The sequence below is a fragment of the Symphodus melops genome (assembly GCF_947650265.1).
Source record: "Symphodus melops genome assembly, chromosome: 23".
NCBI classification, from domain to species: domain Eukaryota; kingdom Metazoa; phylum Chordata; class Actinopteri; order Labriformes; family Labridae; genus Symphodus; species Symphodus melops.
In genome coordinates this window covers 7,969,060-7,994,323 of record NC_136713.1, presented here as the reverse complement: position 1 = coordinate 7,994,323, position 25,264 = coordinate 7,969,060, and the positions used below count along the sequence as shown (strand labels likewise).

The following is a 25,264-nucleotide window of genomic DNA, read 5'->3' as shown; positions in this document are numbered from 1 at the left end:
ACTTTATTAAGAGAAGACTTACATTAGGCACATTTTTGTTAAAGCAGAAAATAAATAACCCCCAGAGCTACTTTTTTTTTTAAGTCTTCTGTTGTTGTTGCATATACATTAGATTCAAGCCAGCCAGCTAACAGCATCAAAGCTCGGTTACCTGGAAAGACACAAGCTTCAACAAGAAGCTTTAAAATGCTTAAAGTGGGTTCGATGGTTTCACATTGAATGTCTGATAATACCACGTGAGGTGTAAAGCAAATGCAACAGTGTCCTCAGTCATGGCTGCACATTCAGAAGGAGTGTCACTAAATCACAACTGCATGAAACACATGACACGTGTTGCCGGACGAAGTTGTACCTCGTGACAACAGGAAGTGGAAGTGTAACGGGTAAAGTGGCGACAACTGTGGTTGCAAACACACTTCATTCACAAAGTTACCTGAGGAGGAATGGATAATTGGTTCATCTTGTTTAGCAATTGTTGAACTGTTTTAGAAAGCTAAAATGGCCTTTAATGTCTGGTGGATAAAACTGGGTAGACAACTTAAGTTCACTTGATAGGACAAGTTAGAAATGTTTGGAGGCACTGGTATCTGGCATTAATACTAATATATCCTTCATATGCTCTTATATTATATTTCATATTCCCCCACCCCTATCCCATTTGCACTGCTAGTGCGCCTCCTCCCCGCAACCCACCAATAGGAGACCCCTATTATAAAATGATTAGCCTCTGTTGCAGCCCTTAAGTCTTTCGCACCGGTAGCAGGCGGCATAGTTTAAGAGACGGGGGTTAAAAATAAAATAATCAAAAAGAATGGGGTGTGAATCTGGCTCGCGGGGAAGAGCGGAGAGACAGCTCGCGTGATGCTGCTCCTGCTGTTGCGACACCACCAGAGAGACGCGGTGCAGCAGGCACTGAAGGAGGAAGGCGGTGGAGCTTAATAGCAGGAGGAGAACAGACCGACTACTACAACACCTCCTGATGGGGAACCGTTAATCCAGAGTCAGAGAGAGAGAGAGAGAGAGAGAGAGAGTGTGTGTGAGAGAGAGAAAAAAACCCAACAGCCCATGGTGAAGAAGCCAAGGAGGAGATAAGAGACACTTTCGGGTATCAGGTGATTAGGTGATAGGACCCTTGATCGCCCGGCTTCCACACTGCAGACGGAGTCCACTAGCATTCAGGAGCTGTTTTGGAAATAGCCCAAAGAAGGAAGCCTTGGTGGGGATGAATCTGAACTCAGGTAGCCTTCTTTATCCTTATTTTGGAATTAGATATGGGCAAACAAAATATGAATTGAATTCAGCTTCACGCTTTTTACCCCAGTCTTTTTTTGTGTGTGTGTGTGTGGGGGGGGGGGGGGGAGATGGGGAGAGTGGAGAAAGGTGATGTTGGGGGAGAGAAGTGGAGAGGGGGTAGCCCATATGAATTGTAATGTGCTTGATTCAAATGCAATGGAAGCTTTACACAGTAGGGGCCATCTGCACAAGATAAAATGTCTGTTTTGTCTGTCTTCATGTAATCTGTGCAGTTTTAGTGAAGACTGTGGAGTTCAGTGTCTTATTTCTTGGATGTGAAAGAGTGGGAGCCTCATCAGAGATTGCCTTTGCTGTCTAATTAAGTGTTTCCTGTCATGGTCTGCCTCTGTGTGCAGCAGGGGAAAGAGTTTCTTTGTGTCAGAAGTGATGTCTTATCAGGGATAGCTACAACCTTTTTTTTTGTCTGAGAGGACACATTCTCACAGTTTTTAAAGTGGCTGTTTTATTTTCTGATTTGTCATGCAATTTCTTTCTTTTCTTTTTTTTTTTTTTTGTTGAAAATGTGACAACAAAGCGAGGCAAACATCAATCATGGCAAGGCTCGCCCTCTCCGTCGTGCTCCTGCTTGGACTCCAAAACAGGTAAACAAACAAAATGTTTTCTCTGACATAAAGAACTTCACTGAGATTTCAAACCTCTTCTCAACGCTTGAAGCGTTTAGCTGCCTCTTGCTCAACAATCAAAAGTTCTCTTTTCTGTGGAAGTTTCATCAGGCAACATACAGTACATATATTCTGTCATTTCTGCTGCTCTGCTCTGGGACTGATTGCTTATCTCAGCTGCACTGTGCTACAGCACCGCCTAAGTGGCTGTCCTACCGCTGAACGAAAGCTAAAAAGATCTTTGCCAATGCTTGTCAGTAAATCACTGGGATAGTCCACTCACATCTGAGTCGATCAATGGCTCCGGCTCCCCTTTTATTCCTTCGCATGAACACAGTGTTCTTTGTTTCCCTTATTCTCAGGCGCATCCTCAATATTGTACATTTATTTTATTCACATGCAAGAAAAGCCTTAATTGTCTCTTCTGGTAGTTGCAAGCAGCACACATGTACAGTAATTAATTATAACCCTGTTCTCAACATGGAGGGCCTATTAATCACAATACCATGTCGTGTTTTGGCGTTGTGCAGCAATCTAACGGCAGGGTGTTTTTCATTTCTCGCCTAGGTTTTGCCTGGCCTCCTCAGAGAGTCAAAAGGACGCGGTGGCCAATGACAACAGCACCGTTTTCACCAGGATTCTGGATGGGCTGCTGGACAATTATGACTACAGGCTTCGCCCAGGGCTTGGAGGTGTGTGTGTGGGGGGGGGGGACTCAAGGTTAATGAGCTAAAGGGTTGTCTGTTTCAGTCCAGGTACGGACGAAAGAATAGAAGCTGAGCAGGTAGCTGGAGAGTTGGTAGTTTATTTACAAGGCACTGCAGGTGTGCCTTTGAGCAAGGCAACATAATTCCCCAATGGTTGGGCCACTAAGCATGTTTTACAGTCTGTGATCTCAACAACAGAGAGGCATAAAAAAAATGTACCAGCTAACAGCTAGTCACATTTAGCTTGACCATCATGTTTGTTTGCTCTTGTAACGTGAGCTTAAATGTTTGAACAGTCGAGACCCTGGCAATGGTAGACTGGCAGACACAGGGGCTGAAACTGTGTTACAACAAGTTACTTTAGCTTCCCTGTCAGCTCCGGTTTAAGCACACAGGTTGTCAAAATGCTGCGTTTCTGTCTGAACTATGGCGAGGATCAGGAATGCGCACAACCTTTTATTGTCTACTGCAATGGCAGCGTTAGTAAATCAATGAAGCCACCTTTAATACGGACTGATTTCAGTGTGCTGTCATGTTCCTGATTCACACTCCTCACCGTGGCAACAGGAGATAACCTTGAGAGCCATCCAATCGAATTCAAAGGTGGACATTTTCTTTTCTAAGTGGCAACTGAAAGGAACGCTTTCCATTTCATTTCCACTGATTACTACTTTGCTACATTGTCGGGATTTTCTACCAGCACTTTATATTTCTTTTCACCCCTGGCTAGGCTGATTCCTCATTTCACTTGGTTTCACACGTACATGTTGTGCTTGTCCGATAATTGGAGGAAAACAGGCTTCTTTCATGTCGAATGCATGATGTGTCATGGCAAAAGCTTACTCTCGCATCCTGGTAACGGTTGCTACACTTGACAAGAAGGACCTATAAATAAATACCAGAGCCACATTCAGGCCTTCATTAAACGTTCAACAAAACTGCCCAGCCAATCCCAATTCTCCAAAACCCAATGTATATGCATAGAGAAGGAAAATGTGAAAAATGTGGCAACGGAAGGAAGTGCAAAAAGCTGCAGTTCCTTGAACGTCCACTTGAGGCTGGCTCCGAAAGACCCATCGCAAGTCCCACACAAACCTCATGCCATTTTTCGCAGGATAAAAAAAATAAAAAGCAGGCTTTTCACACCCATGTCGTTCCCATCACACTCACTAATGAAGGTCATGAGTAATTCAGAATATTACTCAGTTGAAAGTTAGTTCGAGACATCAGTTCCAATACGGCAAACACAAATCAATGGTCTTCAAAAGTCTGCTTCAGAAACCAATGGGTGACGTTACTGGGACGACGTCCATGTAAATTGTCTTTACTGACATTTCTATTGGTGGAGATAGAGAAAGATACTGCCATTCACATTGTTAATACCTTCTTCTTTCTCCTCACAGAAAATGTCACACAGATCAAGACGGATATTTTTGTGACCAGCTTTGGCCCAGTATCGGACACCGAGATGGTGAGTTCATCTTCAGCAAACACTAAAGACACACTCAAAGAGAGAGAGTTTTTTGAAGCCGGACGTACACACAAAGCCTTTTTTTTTTTTTTAGAAGCTAAGCCACACGACTGTTTTTTTGTTTTTTTTCGATCAAAACACCATATTTACATTTCATTCTATTTACATTTCAGCTGACACCGCTGCCCCTGATGCTCCCTGAAAGCACACTCAGTTTATGCGTCTGTTCTGCTTCTTTTTTTTTTCTTTTTTTTTTGCTTCCAAATGAGATTAAATTGACGGGGATGACTTTTTAACTTTTAATGGAAGGCAGCTCGAGCGCGCCGATTCCAACGAGTTCCAAACGATGCATCACTTTATGAATCCATTTTCTCATGACGTGGAAGGTTCCACCTGGCTAGCCAAATGCATTAAATCTCCTCTTTCATTAAATGCTGTTTTATACCCTTCCATGTATGTGGCACTCTTTGACAAAGCAGTGATCAAACTTGCCACTTTTCAGTAATTGACTCAAAAAGAGCTCTTACAGGAGCGCTTGATTGATTCATTAATCAGAAATTATTCAGCGAATATGTGCTCTTCGCTCTTTGTGTTTTTGACCTTGAGGGGGAATTTATATTTTTTAAAAAACAAGCTCATTTAAGATGGATTTTTTTCACTGCTATGTTTGTTAAATTGAAGAGGATGACACATACTTGATTTATTCAATTTTCTTTTTTAACTTTCAGCCATTGTTGTAGCGGCTCCCTGGTTTGTACTTAGGGCTTCACGCTTGCAACAAAAGACTTTCCCTGACTCCTTTTTCTTTTTTTTTGGCAACTCTGAAATGGGACGACACAAACCACTAAATAACACTTAGATTTTCTTGAAGAATCTACGGCAAAGTATCTTCATCTTACACGTCAAGCAAAAGAAATGAGCGTGAGCTTATCTTCAAATTCCAGTTTTGGGAGCGACGTTCTGACACTTATGAGTTTGATCGATTTTAATCTGCTTTAAACGCAGTCAACACTAGAATCTCTTTAAAATGCAGATCTTTGCCTTTAGCACCCCTGAAGCATATTTTGGGATAAAACAATCACAGAGGAGTCAGACTGATGGAGTTTACGTTCAGTTTAATTAACGTCACATCGTATAGCTTACAAGCTCAAATATTTATTCTCACGACATGTTTGGGTTAGTTTCTACGTCCAGCCTTTTCAGCTAAAAGAATCTTTCATGTATTTTTGTCTCAGGAATATACCATAGACGTGTTCTTCCGTCAGAGCTGGAAGGATGAGCGACTGTGCTTCAAAGGGCCGATGGAGATGCTGCCGCTAAACAACCTGCTGGCCAGCAAAATCTGGACCCCGGACACCTTCTTTCTCAACGGCAAGAAGTCGATTGCTCACAACATGACGACGCCTAACAAGCTACTGAGGCTGCAGGACGACGGCACTTTGCTGTACACCATGAGGTATTTTTGTGACGTGCATATTGTTCCTCCTCGAGATGATTCATCGGAATAAGAGTTCATGAACGACGGGGGTTCAAAAAAGCCACGTATTTGAACAAGGTCTGTTTCATTTGGAAATGCGGTCCCTCTCATTCAGAATCTAATCTTTTTCTGAATTCGTGTTCCAGTCATGACCTGACCTTCACATTTCAGAGAAATTCAATGTGAGGTCAGGTAATAGGAGTCTTGAAGAGGACAGATGTGACTCAGACTGAAGGACAGCAGTGCCACCCGGTGGCAAATCACAGGAACTTGATTTTCCATTTTACAGAAAAAGTTAACTGAAGAGCAAACACATTTAAAATAGGATTTAATTCATTTCTTTTTCCTTCATTTTTAATCTTGTTGTAAACACAAATCAAGATGCTTTTTATTTAATATGCCAGTATTACCAGTGTGTGTGTGTGTGTGTCTCTTTAAATGTAGGGTTTATAGAATAGAAAAAAAACTGCGGCGGGAGATCATCTATTATGAAAAGCAGCCTCACTGTGAACTATACATTTGGCAGGGACGTCGCGGTAAATTAGAAATTAAGAGGAAAAAAAAACAACAACCAGATGGTGACCATTAAGAAAAAAAAAAGGAAAACACTTCCACTGAATAATAAAAAAAAAAAAAAAACACCCATGAAAATTCAGCTCAACAGTGTAGGACATATCAACAAAAACCTCGAGAAGAGATTGTTTCTCTGCCCGTCAAATTGTGGTGTTATTTAGTGCAAAGGCAGTGTAACCACCAGGAATGAGTGTGACCTTTGGATCAGAGAATTAGAATAATGCCGTGCTTATCCTCAGGAGTTACTGTAGCTGCAGGACTTAAGAGTGACAGTATCACGGATGAGAGCACTCTATCTGATACCAGCGCTACCCATAGAAAAACACAGGACGGAGGACAGATTATCCATATGCAACCACACTGATGTGTATACATGTTTAAAGAAGAGTTTATTTATAGTCCCCTCTTTGTCACATACATCCGCACACCGCATGTGGAACGCACATATTCAGCACAAACCAGTTGTGACACTCTGACCTCAAGCCTTCGCCAAGAATGGATTGTGTGTGTGTGTGTGTGTGTGTGTGTGTGTGTGTGAGACCTATAATGTAATTTTATGAAAATCCACGCATGCACGTCATTATCTGTATGCAAAAAGCTTCACACATGTGAGCAAGGAAGAGAGATGGCGCATCCACAATCTGAAACTGGCATCAGATTGACTGACAGAGTTTTGAGGGGGCAGCAGTAGGTTCCTTTAATCATCAGATTGTTTGAGTACGCTGAGTTTAACGACATCATGCACGGAGTTCAATTTCTTTTGCATGTGTATTTACAGACTTGCACACAAAAACAGGGTTTCTGGGTACTTACTGTCAGATTACAGTGAACAGAACAGCAGCATTCGATTTTCACAATCCAGAGCTTTATCTTTCTTTTTCCAAAACAACCGTTGTGTTTGTTTGCTTTTCGGCCACATGCTTGTGGATCACACAACCCACTGCTGCTGAATAATAATATCCATCCATTATCTTTACAATTGTTCCCGTTCGGGGTCGCGGGGGCCCTGGAGCAGATCCCAAGTGTCATCGGTGCGAATTGTTCGCCAGGTATTCAAAAGGGCTGACACACAGAGACAGACAGACAACCAGCTGCACCCACAGTCCCACCTACGGGCAATTTAAGAGTCACCAGGTGACCTAGCATGTGTTTGGACTGCAGGACCTTAGCAGGAAACAAAAGCCTTTTCGAAATCAAAAACGCAGATAAAGAGGCGCGAGCCGTTAATTTGCACGCACCATTAATGAATGCTGTAGTCGTGATCGCTGCGCTCTCTTGGTTCAAATCTGACCTCGCCCATTTTTCCTGCATATCATCCCCCAACTCTCTCCTCCATACATGTCCTACTCTCTTCAGCTGTCCTATCTAATAACGCAAAACAAATAGACAGCATATTTGCTTCTACAGGAAACCAGCTCTGGACTTATGTGTGTGAACTTATCCATCATTCCACGTGGAGAAGTCATGCATGTACAGGTACTTGCAATCAAAATATCCTTCAATGCAGCCAATATGTGGCCGATGACACTGCAATCCATCCATCCATCATTTTTACTGCTTTTCCCATTTGGGGTTCGTGGATGGCTGGAGCTGATCCCAGCTGTCATTGGGCGAGAGGCGGGGCGCACCCTGCACCTGTCGGCAGTCGATCACAGAGCTGACATGTAGAGACAGACAACCAGACACGCTCGCATGTACGGGTCACCAATTAAGCTAACAAGCAGTGTCTTTGGACTGTGGGAGGAAGATGGGAGAACACACTAACTCCACACAGAAACGTTTGACCAGGAAACCTCTCGCTGCGATGCGACAGAGCTAACCGCTGCTCCACCAGGCAGCCCACTGAAATACATGTTAGATTTATACGAGAAACATACAGCTACTGTTAAATATTTTACAGTAGCAAATGTATGCGTTTTTCATATTTTTCATACATCTTAAAATATGGTATCAAACGTATCTATCTAATGAATGCACACACTCAGACATGCATCACAAGCGCTACTTTTAAAGCGTACAGCACACCATAGAAAACAGAGGCTCAGACGTAATGTAATGGGAGTGCATTACATCCTCTTCCGCTCACATTTCAACACCGCGCATGGATGTCAATAAAGGCTCCTCTCCCCCAGCTCGACGTGATGGCGTTGCGGCCTCATTTGGAAGCCATTACCCCCGAGGAAGAGGAGTCGGTTTTATCGGAGCAAAATTTCCCTGCGTTTGTCCTCATGGATAATTCATACAACGGCCCCTTTCACAATCCCCCTTTGCGAGCTTGATGCACACGAGTCTGACGGCGGCAGTATCCACCGTAGAGCTCGATACAAATACGGCTTTTTCAGACAGTTGAAGCCTCAATAGTTCCATGGATTGAGTGCATCTCAGACCATAAATCATAAGATACAAGAGATTCTAGGTGTGTGATTGGACACCCCCCCCCCCCCCCCTCCCCCCCCCCCCCCCCCCCCCCCCTCCCATGTAGTTTTTTCACACCCTGGATATTTTACATGTAACCCTAACTCCTTTGAGGCAGATTGCATGAAGACACCCGTTATGAGATGCTTCAAAATGTGCTTGTTAGTGTGAGAAGACAGATGGTGCGGCATGGTAGTGCGGTGGCTGATACAGCCTTAAGCCCCTGGACTCGGAAAAAAAAAAAACTCAGCCCCTCTCTGTTTTGTTGTGTCGTCCAAGTCCTCGACTTTTCTGCAAGGTCAGGCGTATTGGAAACTTTAGATTTCCCACAGGTTTCAAGGGCCATCTGCTGGTCTTTTTCGAGGGTTTTCCCCCCTGTGTTGTTCTGCTTTCAACCATGTCCATAATGGCTACAGGCCAAGTGAATCATGGGAATTATATCTATTTTGCTGCGATTCCCCTGATATTTAAATTCTAGCTGCACTGTGATGCATACAGTTTGACTGTAAAGGGACTGACGTTCTGCCTATAATACTCTCAACTATCACACCAGACATCCTTGATAATGGGGCAAGGCCATATGAATAATTAGAGCGTGCTATAATGCCAACAGTCTTGTTTTTATTTATTAATCCCGTAGATACTTGATCCCCTTCTCTGTGCAAACTTCCTCATGCAATAATGCAATTGTCTTTTTGTTGCACTGATGTGAAAAGCAAGCTGCTAAGCACAAAACCGTCGTCTCTGCAGGGACTGAAGACGGGTTTTTTTTTTTTGTGTTGTTTGTTCGTTCGTTGCGCATCGTTACGCTTCCTTCACTTTTACATAACAATTAGGAGACATCCTGCGAAGCAGATACATGCATGTGGGAGGTTTTGAAGCATAATGGAACGTGACCCAAGAGGATTTGGATACATCTTTTGTTCCCTAGTTGTCTTTAAGATCATGATATAGTTCAGTAAACAGCAAAGAGAAGCACCACAGTGAGCTGAGGCTGCTGTTATGATTGATTATATGCCTGAATGATTGAAGCAGGAAATAAAACCTGAGCTAGAGAAACCTTTGGCTTGGTTTTTTTTTTTTTTTTACACCGGTTACCATGCTGCTTACTTTTTTACTTTATCTAGTGAATTCACATCATCGTGTCACTGTTTTACTGTTCATCACCATGCACTGAGCAAGAATACCCAGAGGGCATTTAATGCACGGCATCAAAAAAAACAGGGAAATTAAGATGTGTTTGCTTAATATTTTGGGGGTACCATTAAGGGCGGGTAAAGGGATAATGCCACTTCTTCAATGACTGTAAAAAGGAAGGGACCTGTGAACACCAGGTGGCAGTGTTGCCGCGGTAATAGCAGTGTTGCTAAGAGAGGAAAATGCTGCACTTCTCGTTCTATCATTGAAGCAGTATGAGGAAAAGACCTCTCTCTTCATAGTATTATCCTGTTAAAGAATCTGTGGTTGTTATTGCAAAGACTGGAAAGTACCTCCCGTCTAGCAATCTTTGAACTTTAATTTTCATGACTAAGCAACTGCAGCTCTTTCCATAATTGCAAAATGCTCTAAATGTTAAAAGTTGAGTGTAAACATAACAGATTTGAATGAAGGTGTGCGTTGCCGTGCACATCTCTCGTGTCTCTAAATGAATCAATTAAGACACTGATTGCTTTATGTGCTTTTCCTAGACTGACCATATCTGCAGAATGCCCCATGCAGCTGGAGGATTTCCCCATGGACGCACACGCCTGCCCTCTCAAGTTTGGCAGCTGTGAGTAAAAAAAAAAAAAAAAAAAATCCCTCATGTGAATGTCGTCACTGTACTAAGCCCAGTTATGGTGATAAAACAAAAGTTAATCCAGGTTAGGAATGAATAAATAAGGGTCATTTTGAGACAATGTTTGCTAATTAAAAAAGAAAATGCTGCTGCTGGTTTTTTTTTCTTTTTCTAATTGATTACACACAAGTTTCTTTTGTCAAAGTAATGACACAAGTACGCATTTCGAGAAAGATTTTGACTTTTGCTGAACAACAGCTAAAGTGCTTTGCAACATTGACATGGGTGGCTGCTGGCTCAGTTGGTAGAGTCGTCTCTTAAATCGGATAGGTTGGGGGTTCAATTCCCAACTCCTGCAGCCACGCGTCCAATGTTTCCATAGTGTGGCTTTAGCATCTTTTGTTTCTTTTTCCCTTTTTTTTTGGCAACAATAGGAAGTCAAGAATTGGCAGCACAAGTTTTTGTTACTGAAAGCACGCCACAGAGCGACCAGCACCCATTGTGTTCAGGAGTTTAACATTATTTTTACTGATGAGGAGGGTTTTCCATGCATTATTGGTGGCAGCCTATTCACAAGGTTGGGCATTTGAATGTGAATTGTGAAAGGAGGTTGAGGCAAGTAAGTCGACTAAAGACTCTTGACAGCCTGGTTATTAATGTTAGAAAAAGCTCAACAGGAGAATAGACCAATGCGTGTGTCGTGCATCAATTAGCAAGTCGAAGTTTTAGTTTTTTATTATTTTAAAAATTTTAAATCTATGTTCGCAATACTAGCTATGGTTGCTACATGTAGCATTGGGTAATGGAAGATGAAAGTATAAAAAGCCACTTATGGCAAATGAGGGTAAAGATCACTGATCTGATTTACACAAGTCACATTTAAAAAAATGTAAAATGTGTATTAGTCTGATCCGTTGTATAAAGTTGCTACTGCTGAAAGACAACTTGTTTCCTCACACATCTTCACAATAAAAGCCTTTTAAGGCATAACAACTGGGGACTCTTATTGTGAACATGTTCTCGGATATAAAAGGTGTTTGTCACAGGATTGACTGAGCTACACCTGGCAGGGATTTTCGATAACACTGCAGGGAGTTACAGCACTTTCCACCCCGCTTTTGACAACAAGTCACAGCCACAGGCAGCTTATTTTAATCCTCTTGGACTTAGGACAAGCGAGACATCATTTTAAAACACACCTTTAGCAGGTAGACCTGTTGAAATGGAGATGCTAATCCGTGCTGCACTGAGCTCAAGTGACATCGAGCCTTATGGCCTTGTAAACAGTCGCTGACCACGTCTCCATCTGAGGAGATGTGGTCGGCGAGCGCGTCGGACCGCCTGGCATGCAGCAGATTCCATTTTCCCGCCTTTCTGTCACAAATCACTCTGTAACGTCACCTTCATTCACACGCCACCATGGCCGGTAGATTGATCAAATTCACCTGCGTTGCTTTCGGCATTTTACTGTGTGTGGAAGGAAGCTACTGGCTTAGCGAACTTCAAGCTAACTGTTACCTCCTGCCATCAGTGTGTTACTTTATTGTTAACTTTCGTCGCGGCCCATGTGACAATGCTCCTTTTGCTCTCTGATGAAGCAAAGAAGGTTCATCATCTTTGGCTCTGACATTTAATGAGTGGTACCAAAATGTTGGACCCCAATCTGTGTCGTGATTCGACCTGGAATCTGATGTGTTGGTATCGACACCATATTAGAACCAGATTTCAGCACCCATCCCTACTGCTGACTCACTCGACAAGAGGTAACTGTGAGAAGAGAAAATAAGAGAAGAGAAAACTGCATAGCCTATTCAAGACGTCAAATGTGGCAGTGATCTCGCCAATGCTTTCTGAACAGGATGACTTGTTTGTGTGACCTCGCAGTGAGGACATGTATGGACACTCGAGTGGCCCTGGGGGGGTATTTAAAGACAGATCTGGCCAAAAGCCACACCTTGGAAGCCTCTTGGGCTAAAGGGATGAGGCTCTTATCCCCAGATTGCTGTGAGACGCGCACCAGCCACACTCACTATGGAAGAGAAGCACACTTGACTGCAATCCTATTACAGCGTAAGGAGCTGCTGGGTCTACCCACAGCAAACTCTAACCCTAATCACCTCAGTGTATTGCCCGGTAGGTGAGAGGCGTAAGTGTATAATAGGAATAATGTGTTAATAGTGACACTGCATTTTACTTGTAACGTTAAAATCTCTTTCAGTACGTCCCTATCCGACCTGACCGTGATTTAACTTTTGTCCTCAGACGCCATTTCACCATAGAAACCTAACCCCCACATTCAGTGCAGAAAAGCTTTGATCCTCCAGAATGAAAATGGAGTTGTCTACTGTCAGTCTATCCATTTGCTATGTCCGTTATCCTAATATGCAAAGATATGACTCCCTGATCATGAAATAAAAAAAATGGCCAAAGACATAAAGATTGTTTGAGCACAGTAAAATTTACACTAAACAGTATTTTAAATGCATCCATTGGTTGGTTACCATGGTTTTCATTGGGTGATGAATGGAGACGACATCCAGTGTAATTCATGCTGAAATGAGTACAATGAATCTAAAACGTTTACGTTCTGGGATCTTTCCACTGGCAATGTTGGTCTCAGCACTTCATTATGTTTTGTGGAGCAAGAAACGGAAAGCACGACCAAGATGTTGGGCGATCAAAACAGCTGACTTAAATGGTAAATACACAGCGAGCTGAGCTAGTTCGCCTCAGCTGTCTTATTGGCGGTTTCTCTGTGAAACTTTCAATTTTGTATTTTGGTAAACGGAGATAAATAAATAAAAAACACATTGTCTTGACCCAACATGTAGCTTCTGCGTTGACCTTCTGTAAGGTAAAGTTGTAAGCTTAGTCCTGGGCCACATTTAGAAAGGTTATAGTAGAAAGTGAGTTTGGATAAGGTAAAGGGCAACCGATGCTTTATTCTGGCCTATGCTACTTGATCCCAATTTACCTGCTGGCCCTCAGCCACTAAGCCCCTAAAAATACACTGAGTAGTTAACGCAGTTGTGTATAGAATGAACTAAATGGTTGCTTCATGGATGTGATTGTGATTAGAAAAAAGAAACATTCGAGAAATGAGCGCGTTGTCCTGGACCGTTGTTTTGTCTGTGTTGGCGATGCATCAGAAGCAAAACCTGTACAACTCTGATGCACAGCCTTGAAAACCATGGCGACAAGCACGACGGCATGTGATGCGGCTATCATTAAAGAAAGTTCTTTCAGACAAGATGAAAGTTGCTGAACACCAACTATTTTCTGTAATAACAACAAGATTACCATTGAGGGAAAAAAAAAGACTAGTCGGCCCTCAAGACGGATGTTTGGGAACCGCTAGTCCTTCTAATCAGTGCATAAATTTGCAGATTATGATGTAAGGTGATCAGGGACAAAACAACAAAATATGGTCTAATGACTCATCCCTCAGCCCTTCTTGCCTTCAACCCACAGAAATCCTGCATGAACATACTGTATGCGGTGAATCATTTAATGATTGCCGCTCGTCCTGGAGACTTTGGAATTCTAAGAAATGACTGAATATTTCGACGAACCTGGACAACATTTCCAGACTCCCGTGAACATCGTCCTCGGATCTCAACGTCAAACGACATCAAGACGCCTCCTATTCTTTCATGACACGTAATATCAGTGCACATCTCAGCACATTACTCCCTCTCTCCCTACTTTGACTTCTCCCCTCTTACTTTGTCCAAGAAGAGTTCTCTAATGTCTTTTTTTACTTTTGAAAAGAACAACTTCCTCTCACAAACCCCCCCCCCCCCCCCCTCATTTGTTTCTTTTATTATGTTCAGACTGTTTCCGCAGAATGCGTCGAGCTGTGCTTTACGGCAGGCGACAACTCTGGCTGAGTCGAAGCTCGCCTGCCTCACAAACAGGACGTGAGAAAAGCGGGCAAGTGTGAAGTGTTGTGAAGTTGGCACTGGTGCGTCGTCTGGTTTGCCAATCTCTTTAGCTCCTCTCCCCGTTGCGTAATGAAATTCACCAATAATCTCTCATTCGAATCCAAGTGCCCCACGATAAAGGTGTGGCCATTGGCCTGACAGCGCAAACATTTAAACACTGCAGGCATTGTACACAAGTACAAAGCTGCCAAGTGAACACTGAGAATAGAAACACTCAAGTAAGGATCTAATCAGCTGACCATAAATAAACGATGCCAACCCTGTTACACAAGGTCAAACTATGGGTTTAATAAGTGATTGTGACAGTCAGCAAAACAACCTGCAAGCATTTCATGTTTTAATGCAGTTTTTGATTCCTAATGCACGTAACTATTCAATTTTCACATCCAGAAAGTTTTGGCTGACGAAGCACGTTTGACTACATCAAATTCCCACATCAGCTCCTTTATATGTATTTTAAAAGGACTGTGGACTTAACTTTTCTCCATCCACAGCTTTGAAACGAGAATGAAACGCAGCAAGTGGTCTGAAGTCGCCTTGACCAACATTCTTCATTTTATTTCACAAATATATGATCCCGAATTACCTGCTTTCTTCTGCTGTACTCACAGACTGTAAATGTGAATGGGCGAAGCCTGAGTGACGTCGGCCATCTGTTACTGCAGGGCCGCCATGCTGGAAATCCTGTCTCAGCCTCAACTGGAGCTGAGGCGGGTTTTAAGCCTCTTGGTGAAGCGTAACATCGCGCCCACCTGTCAATCACGTCAGCTGCACGCCTTACTGTGGATAACACGTGTCGTTTGTACCAGGCTGTAGACATTTTCATTTCTACTGTTAAAAAAATGCTTTTTTTAGCTGTGGTGTGGATGTGACTTTCGGTGCTCCAGGAGCCAGCATCAAGCGGACAATCTACAATCTGAAGGATTTTGCACTATCCCAATGGCTTCATTTTTTAACACAGGATGTTGCCACTTGACTGTAATCTTTGAAAAGCATTTTTTGGGGGTGATAGGGGGCAGGTAGTAAACAACATTTGAAGATATGTATATCAAAGGTGAATAAATCAACATTTTAAACATTGCAAGTTTGGAATTCATCCCCTTGTATTTCAGGCTTCACTTGATGAAAATGATTTGTCGATGGTTGCGCGCGGCCCCACATGCGTAAATGAAATATCAGCAGAGGCTTCTAAATCTGTGCCCCGCTCTTCTTTTTTTTTTTTTTTTTTTTCCATCACAAGTGTGATGCAACACATTCTGGTTAATCTGACTCGGTCTGCTTCCTGCCGACAGAGGAGCTCACCCCTGACCCTGAAGTGTGGTTTAAACAAAAACACACTTAGATGTCTGCTCGCTCACAAAAATATAAAAAGGCATGCAAGCAAAATTATGTTTTTGGCTCTAAGCCGGTCGTCTAATCAAGAAGTGCCAGCCGGAATCTGCACGAGCACTCAGTCAGATACACGCATATAGGGGCAGCTACACAGCAACGACAGGGTTGGAACTAACTTTTAACTTGTACAATAAAAATGAAAACAGAAGAGCTCATTTTCAGCCATCCTTCTCTCTCTCTCTCTCTCTCTCTCTCTCTCTCTCTCTCTCTCTCTCTCATAGATGCCTATCCGGTGTCAGAAGTGGTCTACACTTGGACTAAGGGAGCGTCTAGATCTGTGGTGGTGGCTGAGGACGGCTCCAGACTCAATCAGTACCATCTTATTGGGCAAACTGCCGAAACTGTGGACATTCACACAAGCAGAGGTGGGTGTGTTGGAGTGACATTTCAGCATTCCAGTAGTAATGTACAGAGGTGGAGAAGGACTCAGACTTTAAAACAAGTAAAGCAAAGCAAATTCTCAACCTTTATATGAACAGATATTCTTTGGTTTTGTGTGTTTGTTTTTTTTAAAGGTCCAGCCAGTAAATTTATCCTCATCGACTATAAAGCTGAAGGATGTCAAACTCTAGTTATACAAGCTAAACTTGGCAAACCCGGAAGTATATGTCAATCAATCAATCCTTTTGCATTGCGCCCACTCATAACATCTGATGTTATCTTGAGACAATTTACAAAAAGTAGATGAAAGACAAAGACCTAACGTTAATCCATCGTAAACACAGTGGCAAGAAAAAAAAAAGTCCCTTTAAAGACAGAATGTGCAACATTTTACGCATCAATATATCTTAAATATTAGAAATATTTAAATATTTTGAAAGCCTGGGGCCCTATGCAGTTGCCTGCCTTGCCTGCCCTGTTGTCAAGAAGCGCCTCTGGGCGTCCAGTTTTCCCGAGTTTAGTAGAAGCTTTTAAACTTTTAGAACGAGCTAATCAGAAGAGCGAGTCATGCCAAATTCCAGGAGGATTTACCGCCACAGTGCCGCATCTTCATCTTAGTCAACACCCATTCAATTACCCTATATCTTCACTTTACTCGTGCACCCTTTCATGGGTAAAGTTGTGGTGCATTATGAACGTAATACCACATAAAGTGATGTAACTAATTCTAGATTAGAAAAGATAAATGTGCGGGATAGATGGGCATGCGAGGCACAGTAACTGTGGGAAACATCAGGAGATCAGAGTCAATGAGTGGAGGGCAGTGGAGGAGAGTAGCCTATCCCTCACACAACCAGCTGTCTACAGGCCCGGACAGCACTGTCAAACAACACTTATCCCTGCATGAGCCCATGTGTGCACACGCACACACAAACACACACATGGAGCGAGATAGAGACCTGAGACCGAGGGTTAATCCCCCCCATCCAACCACCCATCAGCTTTTGCATAAGAAGATGACATCACAGATCAGTGAGGGATTGGTTGGTCGGCTGTCTCTGAGTGTATCTGTGTTGATGGGTATGGCTCGAGCACATTTATCTTTGCGAGAACTGTCCTCGCATTTATGGTAACCGAGAAAAAAAAAAAAAAACACGTCAAAAGTAAGCACACTATGACGCCACACGAATGACCCAAATAACTCGGGATTCTGTCTGAGCAGTTTTACGGCTAATGTGTGAGCAAGATTTTATTTAAAGGGGATATCATGAGCGTGTGTGTGTTGGGATTGGAGAGCCTCGCTCTGACATGAGGAGGGAGGTGAGGTGGGGGAGGGGGGGGGGGGGGGGCGTTTAAAGGCATCTGTTTAAAACTCTTATGTAAAAAGGGAACTGTAATACACTTCTCTCCAGGTTGGAGTAGGATCCTTTTGAAAAGAATGGATTCCCCCTTGTTTTTCACACAATCTTGTGTCTGCTGGCTGACTCACTTGTTGAAACAAAGGGTTAGAGGGTTCATATGTAGGCTGATGGAGAGAATTTCTGTCTAGGCTAGAGGGCTGAACTGATGCTTTCCCTTACAAGGAGGTTGATCATTTTGACCACTCAATCGCATGAACAGGCTCAACGTATTCTTTGATTCTGCCATCAACGATGCTGACTCTTTCCCCTAATATGAGTGCGATACACTATCTATTTACTTACTACCATGATATAGCGTAACTAAATAGTTAAATACCCGTCTATTTAATCCATCTTGAGGGGAATCTTGGGATCTAATTTATCAGAACATGTAGCTAGCTACAAGGGATCCTCTATCCTCTGATACCAACAGGTAAAAGGAGCAAAGATTCCACAATAACTCGCAATGAGTGGACTACGATTGGCGGTGTTTTGTGCTCACGTTAGTTAAAACATTAGCACATTCATGGATTATGGACATCAACCCTGCAGCTTAAAGCTTTGGTCTGCGTGAGAACGGCTGGTAATCAAGATTTAAGACTCAGGTCACATTCAGTCCAGTAGGTTAATTTACCTATTGCGTTTGCTTGAACCTTGGACCTGGCCGATTTTTGCAGGTGATACGAGTACAGATATTAGGAAGAAGAAAAAAATAATCAGAAACCGATATATCAGCTGATCTGTGTTCGATCTGTAGAGATTGACTCAGATAAAGACGTCTTATTGCACTTATCCCTCAAATGCAGTTATCAGGAAAAGATTTATAATGAAGACAGGATGGTCACTCTGCACAAGTACAGTACATGTGTCACTGTTTGACACTCTGGAGAGTGATGATTCTTGTTGTAGTCAATATAGCGCACGCTGCTGGTGAACGAGAACTCCTCGTTTAGTACAACGATACTCAAATAAAATGCTGTTTGACTGGTGAATAGATCGAGACATATCGGCCAATTTATCTGCTGGCAGATTTATCAGTCAGGCTCTACTAATAGCTGCCACTGAACAAAGTTCAGCCTCAAGCGATTTTTACTAACCTTAACCGAAACGTAGCAGTCTTTGTGTGTGTCGCAAAGCCCTGCGACAGTACTGCGTTGTGTTTTTCAAACTGACAACAAGAAGATACGCTGCCTGCTGTGATTCAACATGGCAGCGCGTCATCAGAACTCATCAAAGTTGTATATGATGGGAGATGAAATGTCCCGAAAATAGATGCATTTGCTGTGAAGGCCATTAGATCTCTCTTTCTCTCTGATAAAAGGCGAGGAAGAGGCTCGCTGTCATCTGCTTGATTAAGAGAAGCCTGGATGTCGCCTGCTGTGGTTTGGGGCTCTAGACAAGGTAATGAAGCACTTGTAAGCTTGGAATTCAAGGCAGAGGCAGTCAATTAATGATTGTCTAGACTATGTAATGTTGTTATGGAAGACGTGAGAGTTCATCTGCATATAAAACAGTATGTGTGGAATGGTAAACACCGACGCATATACATGGGGAATCTAGACATAGCATTCAAAGACGTTCCTTCTATTCAGGTATTTGTCTGTTTTTCTCATTGTGTTTCTTAGCCATGGTTTAGTCAATGATTCCACTTCAGAAATTGTTGGAGAAAATTGCAAGCTTTTCTCATCTCTGATAATCAGCAAGGATCTCGAAACCTTCGTGTGCAAAGGCCCATTACTGAGTGTCTTGGATTGATGTGTTGTTGTTAGCTTTTACTTGGCAGATCTAATATTAGACAACACCTCCATTTGAGAGCATGAAGGAGATTAGCCCAACCAATTTGTCTTTTAAAGGATCTGGCTTCTCCCGTCTCAGACTGTAACATCTTTCCTAAAAATAACTCTCTCACTCTAAAGCTGTCTACAGTTCTATTTCAGTTTGTAGAGACCTGAAGGGCTTGAAAGAAGACTTCTCGCTGATTTATTTCAGCTAGTTTCCCATTAGGGTTAGGAATAACTTATTCTGACTAGGTTACCCTTAAAGCTTCTGTGTCTGCAAGGTGAGGTTTTTTTTCACTCACCAGTTGACCAGCATGGCCGCATTGTTCCCCAACATAAAAGGTAGCTCCCCTTGGACGTTATGAAGTAAATATCCTTGGGATAAAAGCAGTAAGATCCACCAGAGGAACATGTTCCTTCTCATTCCTCTGCCCCCAGTCCTGTTGGGATCCATGCATCAATGGCAAAGGGGACCCTGGGGTGTCCCAGGTTGGCAGCGCCTAGGTGTGCCTGAATGTTTCCAACAGCAGTAGCGGTTGATGGGGTAGCTGTGAGCCAGACGGACTGGAGTCATGAGGGCGTCAGAGGGCCCAGGTGATGGGGTCGCCGTAGAAAACTAATGGTGTTGGTGATCTTCTGGTCGGGGCATGGCCGCAGTAGTGACATGGATCTGTTTAGCATGTAGCGGTAGTTTGCCCTCTCTCCTTAAAGCACCTTCTGAACTAACTAATGAAGTTCACTTCAGGCTGCAGTCAGTTGTTTCCGCATTGTGATTTATTTATTTTTTTTGCTTCTTCTTCCCTTCACATGCCAGCTAGTCCGATCAGCGATGTTTGATCATTATTCCACAAAGAGCTGTCAAATCCAGAACAACAACAACAACAACAGAAAAAAGAAGGAAAAAAAACAGACAAAAGATAATGAATGTCCACACGGTTAGCCCCCCTCCATCCCACCCGTGATTAGACGCAGTGAACGTTCCTCTCCGTGGCTGCGAGTGTGTCTGGAGCGGTGCGTGTCTGTGCGCGTGCAGTGGCCGTCAGCAGTTGGAAATCATGCTTCATGTGTGTTCCGACTGTGTGTGTGTGTGTGTGTGTCGCTGCCTGGATTGGCAAGCTGGAGTGGGCGTGGCTTGGAAGTCTGTGATGATCCCAGGTCAGGAAGCCTTCCCCCCCCCTTCCCCTCCCCTCCACACTCCAACACACACACACTCACTCCCTCTCTTTCTCTCACTGATGGGGCAGGATGCAGATTGTAACTGGGGATTAGGGAGGTTCAAAAATCCGATTTTGCCCAGAGAAAGCCTTGTGTATAACCGTGTGTGTGTGTGTGTGTGTGTGTGTGTGTGTGTGTGTGTGTGTTTTACTTAGGGAGGGAGAGAGACAGAGAGAGAGAGAGAGAGCTATGTGTGGAATATACTCATTGGATTTTTCATAGTTTACCAGCTCCTGCAGTCGCTAAATGCTGTTTGTCAAGAGGATTTTTTTTTTAAAGCCTCAAATGCAATCTTCTGTTGTTTAACTGAAACGTGCCCCCACCCCCACCTCCACCCTTTGTCTCTCCCCCTCCACACAAACTGTCTCTATATTTTCCTCAAACTGTCAATGCAACATCGACAGAAAAAATCATCTACTGGCATGTACACATCGAGATAATGAAAACTGCGTGCCTTCATTGTTTTGTTCAATAATGGATTGAAGTCAGGTTCATTATGTAGTCAAGTACAACTGAATAACTAATGCTCTCTTTATCCCACCTCTGCTGCTTCCCATTCTCCAGTTTCCACACTGATAAAATAGTAATACTCAAAGAAGGCGAGCTAACCTTTTCTAGGGGGACCAAAAATACAAAAATACATATTCAAGACAATTTTTATGAACGTTTTTATTGGGAAATAAGTTATTCAGCTGATTATGATTGTGTTGCCTAACGAGTTAATCCAGCACATGTGGTGCTTTAAGAAGGTCAAATCACACATTCATAATTAAACTAGGCGGTAACAAGATTTAACCGAGCATCGTTTAGCCTAAAGTGGATTTCTCCATCATTAGCCAAACCTTGTTTATTGTTCCTATCTAACCGTATGTCCTTTTTGTCCCCCTCCCTCCCCCCCAGGAAAGTACACAGTGATGATGGCCCACTTCCACCTGAAGAGGAAGATTGGATATTTTGTCATCCAGACATATATGCCCTGTTTCATGACCGTGATCCTGTCCCAGGTGTCATTTTGGCTAAACAGAGAATCTGTTCCTGCTCGGACTGTCTTTGGTGAGAGAAGCTTATTTACTCATTTTTCTTCTTCGTCATTTTTGTGTCTCGGTAATAAACCTGTCATAGCAGTCCCACAAATGGAGAATAATAACGGTTGACCACTGAGCAGCAGCTGGTAGTTTAAAAGTTTTTAAAGTCTCCAGCTTTGATGAGTGAGAGGAGAGCGGTTCTCACTCCCTAACCGTCTGGAAAAAACACTCCATTTAAAGGTGTCACACCCTTTGTTTGCTTACAGGGGTGACCACCGTACTCACCATGACCACTCTCAGCATCAGCGCCAGGAACTCGCTCCCTAAAGTGGCGTATGCTACAGCCATGGATTGGTTCATCGCAGTGTGTTACGCTTTCGTCTTTTCCGCCCTCATCGAGTTTGCAACGGTGAACTACTTCACCAAAAGGAGCTGGGCCTGGGATGGAAAGAAGGCCATGGAGGCACAGCACCCAAAGGTATCCTTGCTCATTAACTGTGTGTGGCAGGTTGTGTAACCACTGAAAAGAACCGAGCCAGCGATTTTTCTGTTTCCTATCCTTCAAATGGTAAAGTGCGTAAACTTCCAGTAAGCTGTGACATGTTCTTACATGATGTTGACAAAGATGTACTCAGTTGGTCGAATGAAAGTATTTATGAAGCTGAGGGCTGGTTGAGTGTTTGCAATCTTCAATGACACCACCAGTTGGCATTTCATATTGGTCACACTAGTTCTTTAAGGAAACCAATTTATCCTTTCTATAGGTTAGGTTAGGGAGTACAATGCCCAAATTAGGCCTTAATGAAAAGTACATAGACCACTGTGCTGTTCTAAACGGAGATGACATAATGATTGATTTCTTTTAAGGAAAAACACTCCTTGAAGTGAAGGAAGTTGCTTCCACAAAGGGAACAAAACTAATTCAATGCTCATTGTAATCTACCCAACTGTAGAAACGGGATCCCATGGTGCTGTCAAAGAAGCCGAACAATGTTTGCTCGGCAGGCGTCAACCACAACCCCAACCTCACCAAGGACGTGTCCGTCTCCACCATCTCCAACACAACGTCAGTCCAACTCCGGGCCACGGAGACCAAGATGCTGGACCCGAAGAAGACCTACAACAGCGTCAGCAAGATAGACAAGATGTCACGGATAGTGTTTCCCGTCCTCTTCGGAACCTTCAACCTGGTCTACTGGGCCACATACCTAAACAGAGAACCGGTGGTGAAAGGAGGAGTCACCTCTACATAATCAGAGATGCAGAGTTTGCATTAAAGAAGACGTTTGGATCAGGAGTGGTTGAACTAAAAGGAAACATGCTGTTGCTAACTAACAAACTGCGCTTAAGGAACAGAAACAAACGATACCCACCTAACTCATTCAAGCTCTTTAAATGCAACTTTTCAACTATACCCCTTTCCTGATTTCCATTGCCTAAAAGTCTGCTTGATTACAAAGAAACTGCTCCCAAGACTTTGTCGACAAGCGAGTGAGTGCTTTGCTTCTTTCCCATCTCCCCTGCAGCAGTTTGCATGACGCACTCCTTAAACTGAGACAGTCGACACCTCTTGGTCTGGAATCCTGACAGTATGTATGCCAATCACTGCTTCATTTATGAGAACACTCCATTCTTACAACTATCGGGAGGGTTTTTAAATTCAAATTCAGATAATGAAGGCAATGTGAGCGATTTCCCCTAAAATTAAAAACACTTTGTATTCTTCTCATGGAGGCTTGAAATGCACTGAGCTTATGACACTGTACAAAGCAGTGCAATAAAGCATGCATTTACTCAAGGAAGACATTGATTTTTAAACTGCACCTGATGCCACTCTTTGTGGAAATCACCGAATATTAATGCTGCAAGCGCATCAAGAATTTGGTTTTATTAATTTTCTCTTTTTAAGCTAAGTTTCTCTTCTCCTGCAGTGGGTACTATCTGTCTCTTGGTGGATCTTTACTTAGAGATTTAAAGCCTTCTGCGTCAGGTTTGATTTCCCAAAAGCTTTGGCAATTCAAAACGTGAACGCAACCCAGAACATTTGATATATACATATATAATATTGAAGATGATCATTTCAGGCATCCAAGACGTTTTGATGAAAAGATGCCTCATTATTTATACAGCAAAAAAGTCATCAAGACAGCTTGTCAGTGAGAATGGTCGGGAAAACGTCTTCAGCCCACGTGCACAGGACATCTCGGGGAGCTACGTGTTTGGACAAAATTCAGGATGCAATATCCTGTGCTTGAACTGAATTCTCGAGCCGGAGCCACTCTGCCATAAAACTAATATTCACAGTTGAAAGGCCGAGAGGAATGCAGAGTGTGTCACACACAAATCAACAGATTGATGCTGAGAGGCAAACATTGCGCTACTCGCTCAAGAGGAAAATGGACTTGATCTTTTGGAGTCTTCTGACGACTCAAAATCGCTTTTTCACCACATGTCACACCTACCCATACCTCACACGCGGATGGCAGTGAAGCTACCATCGGAAGTAACTAATCCCATTCATGCACATTCACACGCCGCTGACGAAGCAGCGGTAGCATCTTGAGGTTAAGTGCCTTGCCAAAGGACACATCGGACATGCAGGACTCTGGGGATCGAAGCCCCAACTTAAAGTGTAGCTAACGCAGTTAACTTTGATCCCATTGATACTAACAGTAAGACCTCAGAAAGACTTCAACAAGCCAATTTCTTGTGAATTCTGGAAATTGAGGGGGCCTCTCTAAAATTATGAGTACGATACCCAATGATCTCTAGAGGGGTTCATCTACAAAGGACTACAAATTACTCCCGGATTTTTTCTCCTTGACAATGTACTTTGTTGTTTCCCCCCCATCAGCTGATACTAAGCCATGGCCAAACTATCTGTGAAAAAGAGATTTAACAACAGAAATACTCATAATGTCATTTTTTTCTTGTGTCAAATACTTACAAGAGGAGTTGATGAACTACTGTAGTTAGAGAGCTAACAGCCAGCCAATAGGGACATACTACTAAGCTTTTTGTGTTTATATTTTCCTACACAGTGGCATTAGCTCATCAGTGTCATTTGGTAAGGTTTGTTTATATCAAAACTGCACTTCAAGAGCATCGAGCTTAAAGGCAGGGTTGGTAATTATTTAAAAAACTAGCACGATTACGTAAAACAGCATTTCCCTCGGTGCTTCGTCTCCACACCCCCTCCTCCCCTCTGTGCTCCCTCAAAACGGCCCTCACTTACATGCACGAGCGATGCTGCTCGAGAATGTAATGAGAATGAGCTCATGTCTCATCCAACTGTAAGAAAACACTAAACTTTATAATAACGCATGTTTAAAAAAAAAAAAAAAAAGGAGAGAGAAAAAAACGAAAATGCGCATACACACTTTAAGTGTGGGCGAGCATTCCCAAGGGGTAGAGACCGAGCTGGGAGACAGGCAGGTATGATTGCTTCATCAAATTGGTACCTCGTAACTTTTTCAGAGCACAGGAATTATTCATTTCTGTCAGGACTTAAAGGGAATTTCAACCAAAATCTTAAAAAGTAGATTTGGAGAAAATGACCAACCCTGCCTTTAATGATGACAGATGGCCACCCTCTAAACAGCAATTGGCTATTTGCCCCGTCAGAGGCGGGACTTGTATTAAAACTAACTTCTAACTCCGCTGGAAGTTTTCTTTACATTTCACTGGAGCATCATTTGTTTCATCTGCACTTCAAATTGTAAATACAAACTTTGCACATCTTTCACAAGACAGTAGAAGTAAAGCCCTCTGTCTTATTCAGTGAACTAACCGG

The 25,264-nt window shown here is 43.0% G+C and overlaps 2 protein-coding genes across 3 annotated transcripts in view; one reads left to right on the top strand and one right to left on the bottom strand.

Moving 5' to 3' along the window:
• Positions 1–20,159, bottom strand: part of LOC306818341 (gamma-aminobutyric acid receptor subunit beta-3-like) — a 56,013-nt gene extending 35,854 nt beyond the window's left edge. Inside the window, exon 1 of one of the 2 annotated variants that reach the window (XM_079335890.1) lies at positions 19,534–20,159. In XM_079335890.1, coding sequence (XP_079192016.1) covers positions 19,534–19,685 — 152 coding nt within the window. In that variant the 5' untranslated portion in view covers positions 19,686–20,159. The remainder of the gene's footprint in view (positions 1–19,533) is intronic. The other variant, XM_079335891.1, reaches the window with a different exon arrangement.
• Positions 739–24,725, top strand: LOC306818343 (gamma-aminobutyric acid receptor subunit alpha-5-like). The gene is made up of 10 exons (XM_079335894.1): positions 739–1,238; positions 1,829–1,895; positions 2,484–2,608; positions 4,027–4,094; positions 5,330–5,550; positions 10,248–10,330; positions 15,894–16,037; positions 21,347–21,499; positions 21,738–21,949; positions 22,425–24,725. The coding sequence occupies exons 1-10, from the start codon at positions 1,223–1,225 to the stop codon at positions 22,722–22,724; spliced, it is 1,389 nt and encodes a 462-aa protein (XP_079192020.1). The 5' UTR covers positions 739–1,222; the 3' UTR covers positions 22,725–24,725.
• Positions 24,726–25,264: the final 539 nt, after the last annotated feature.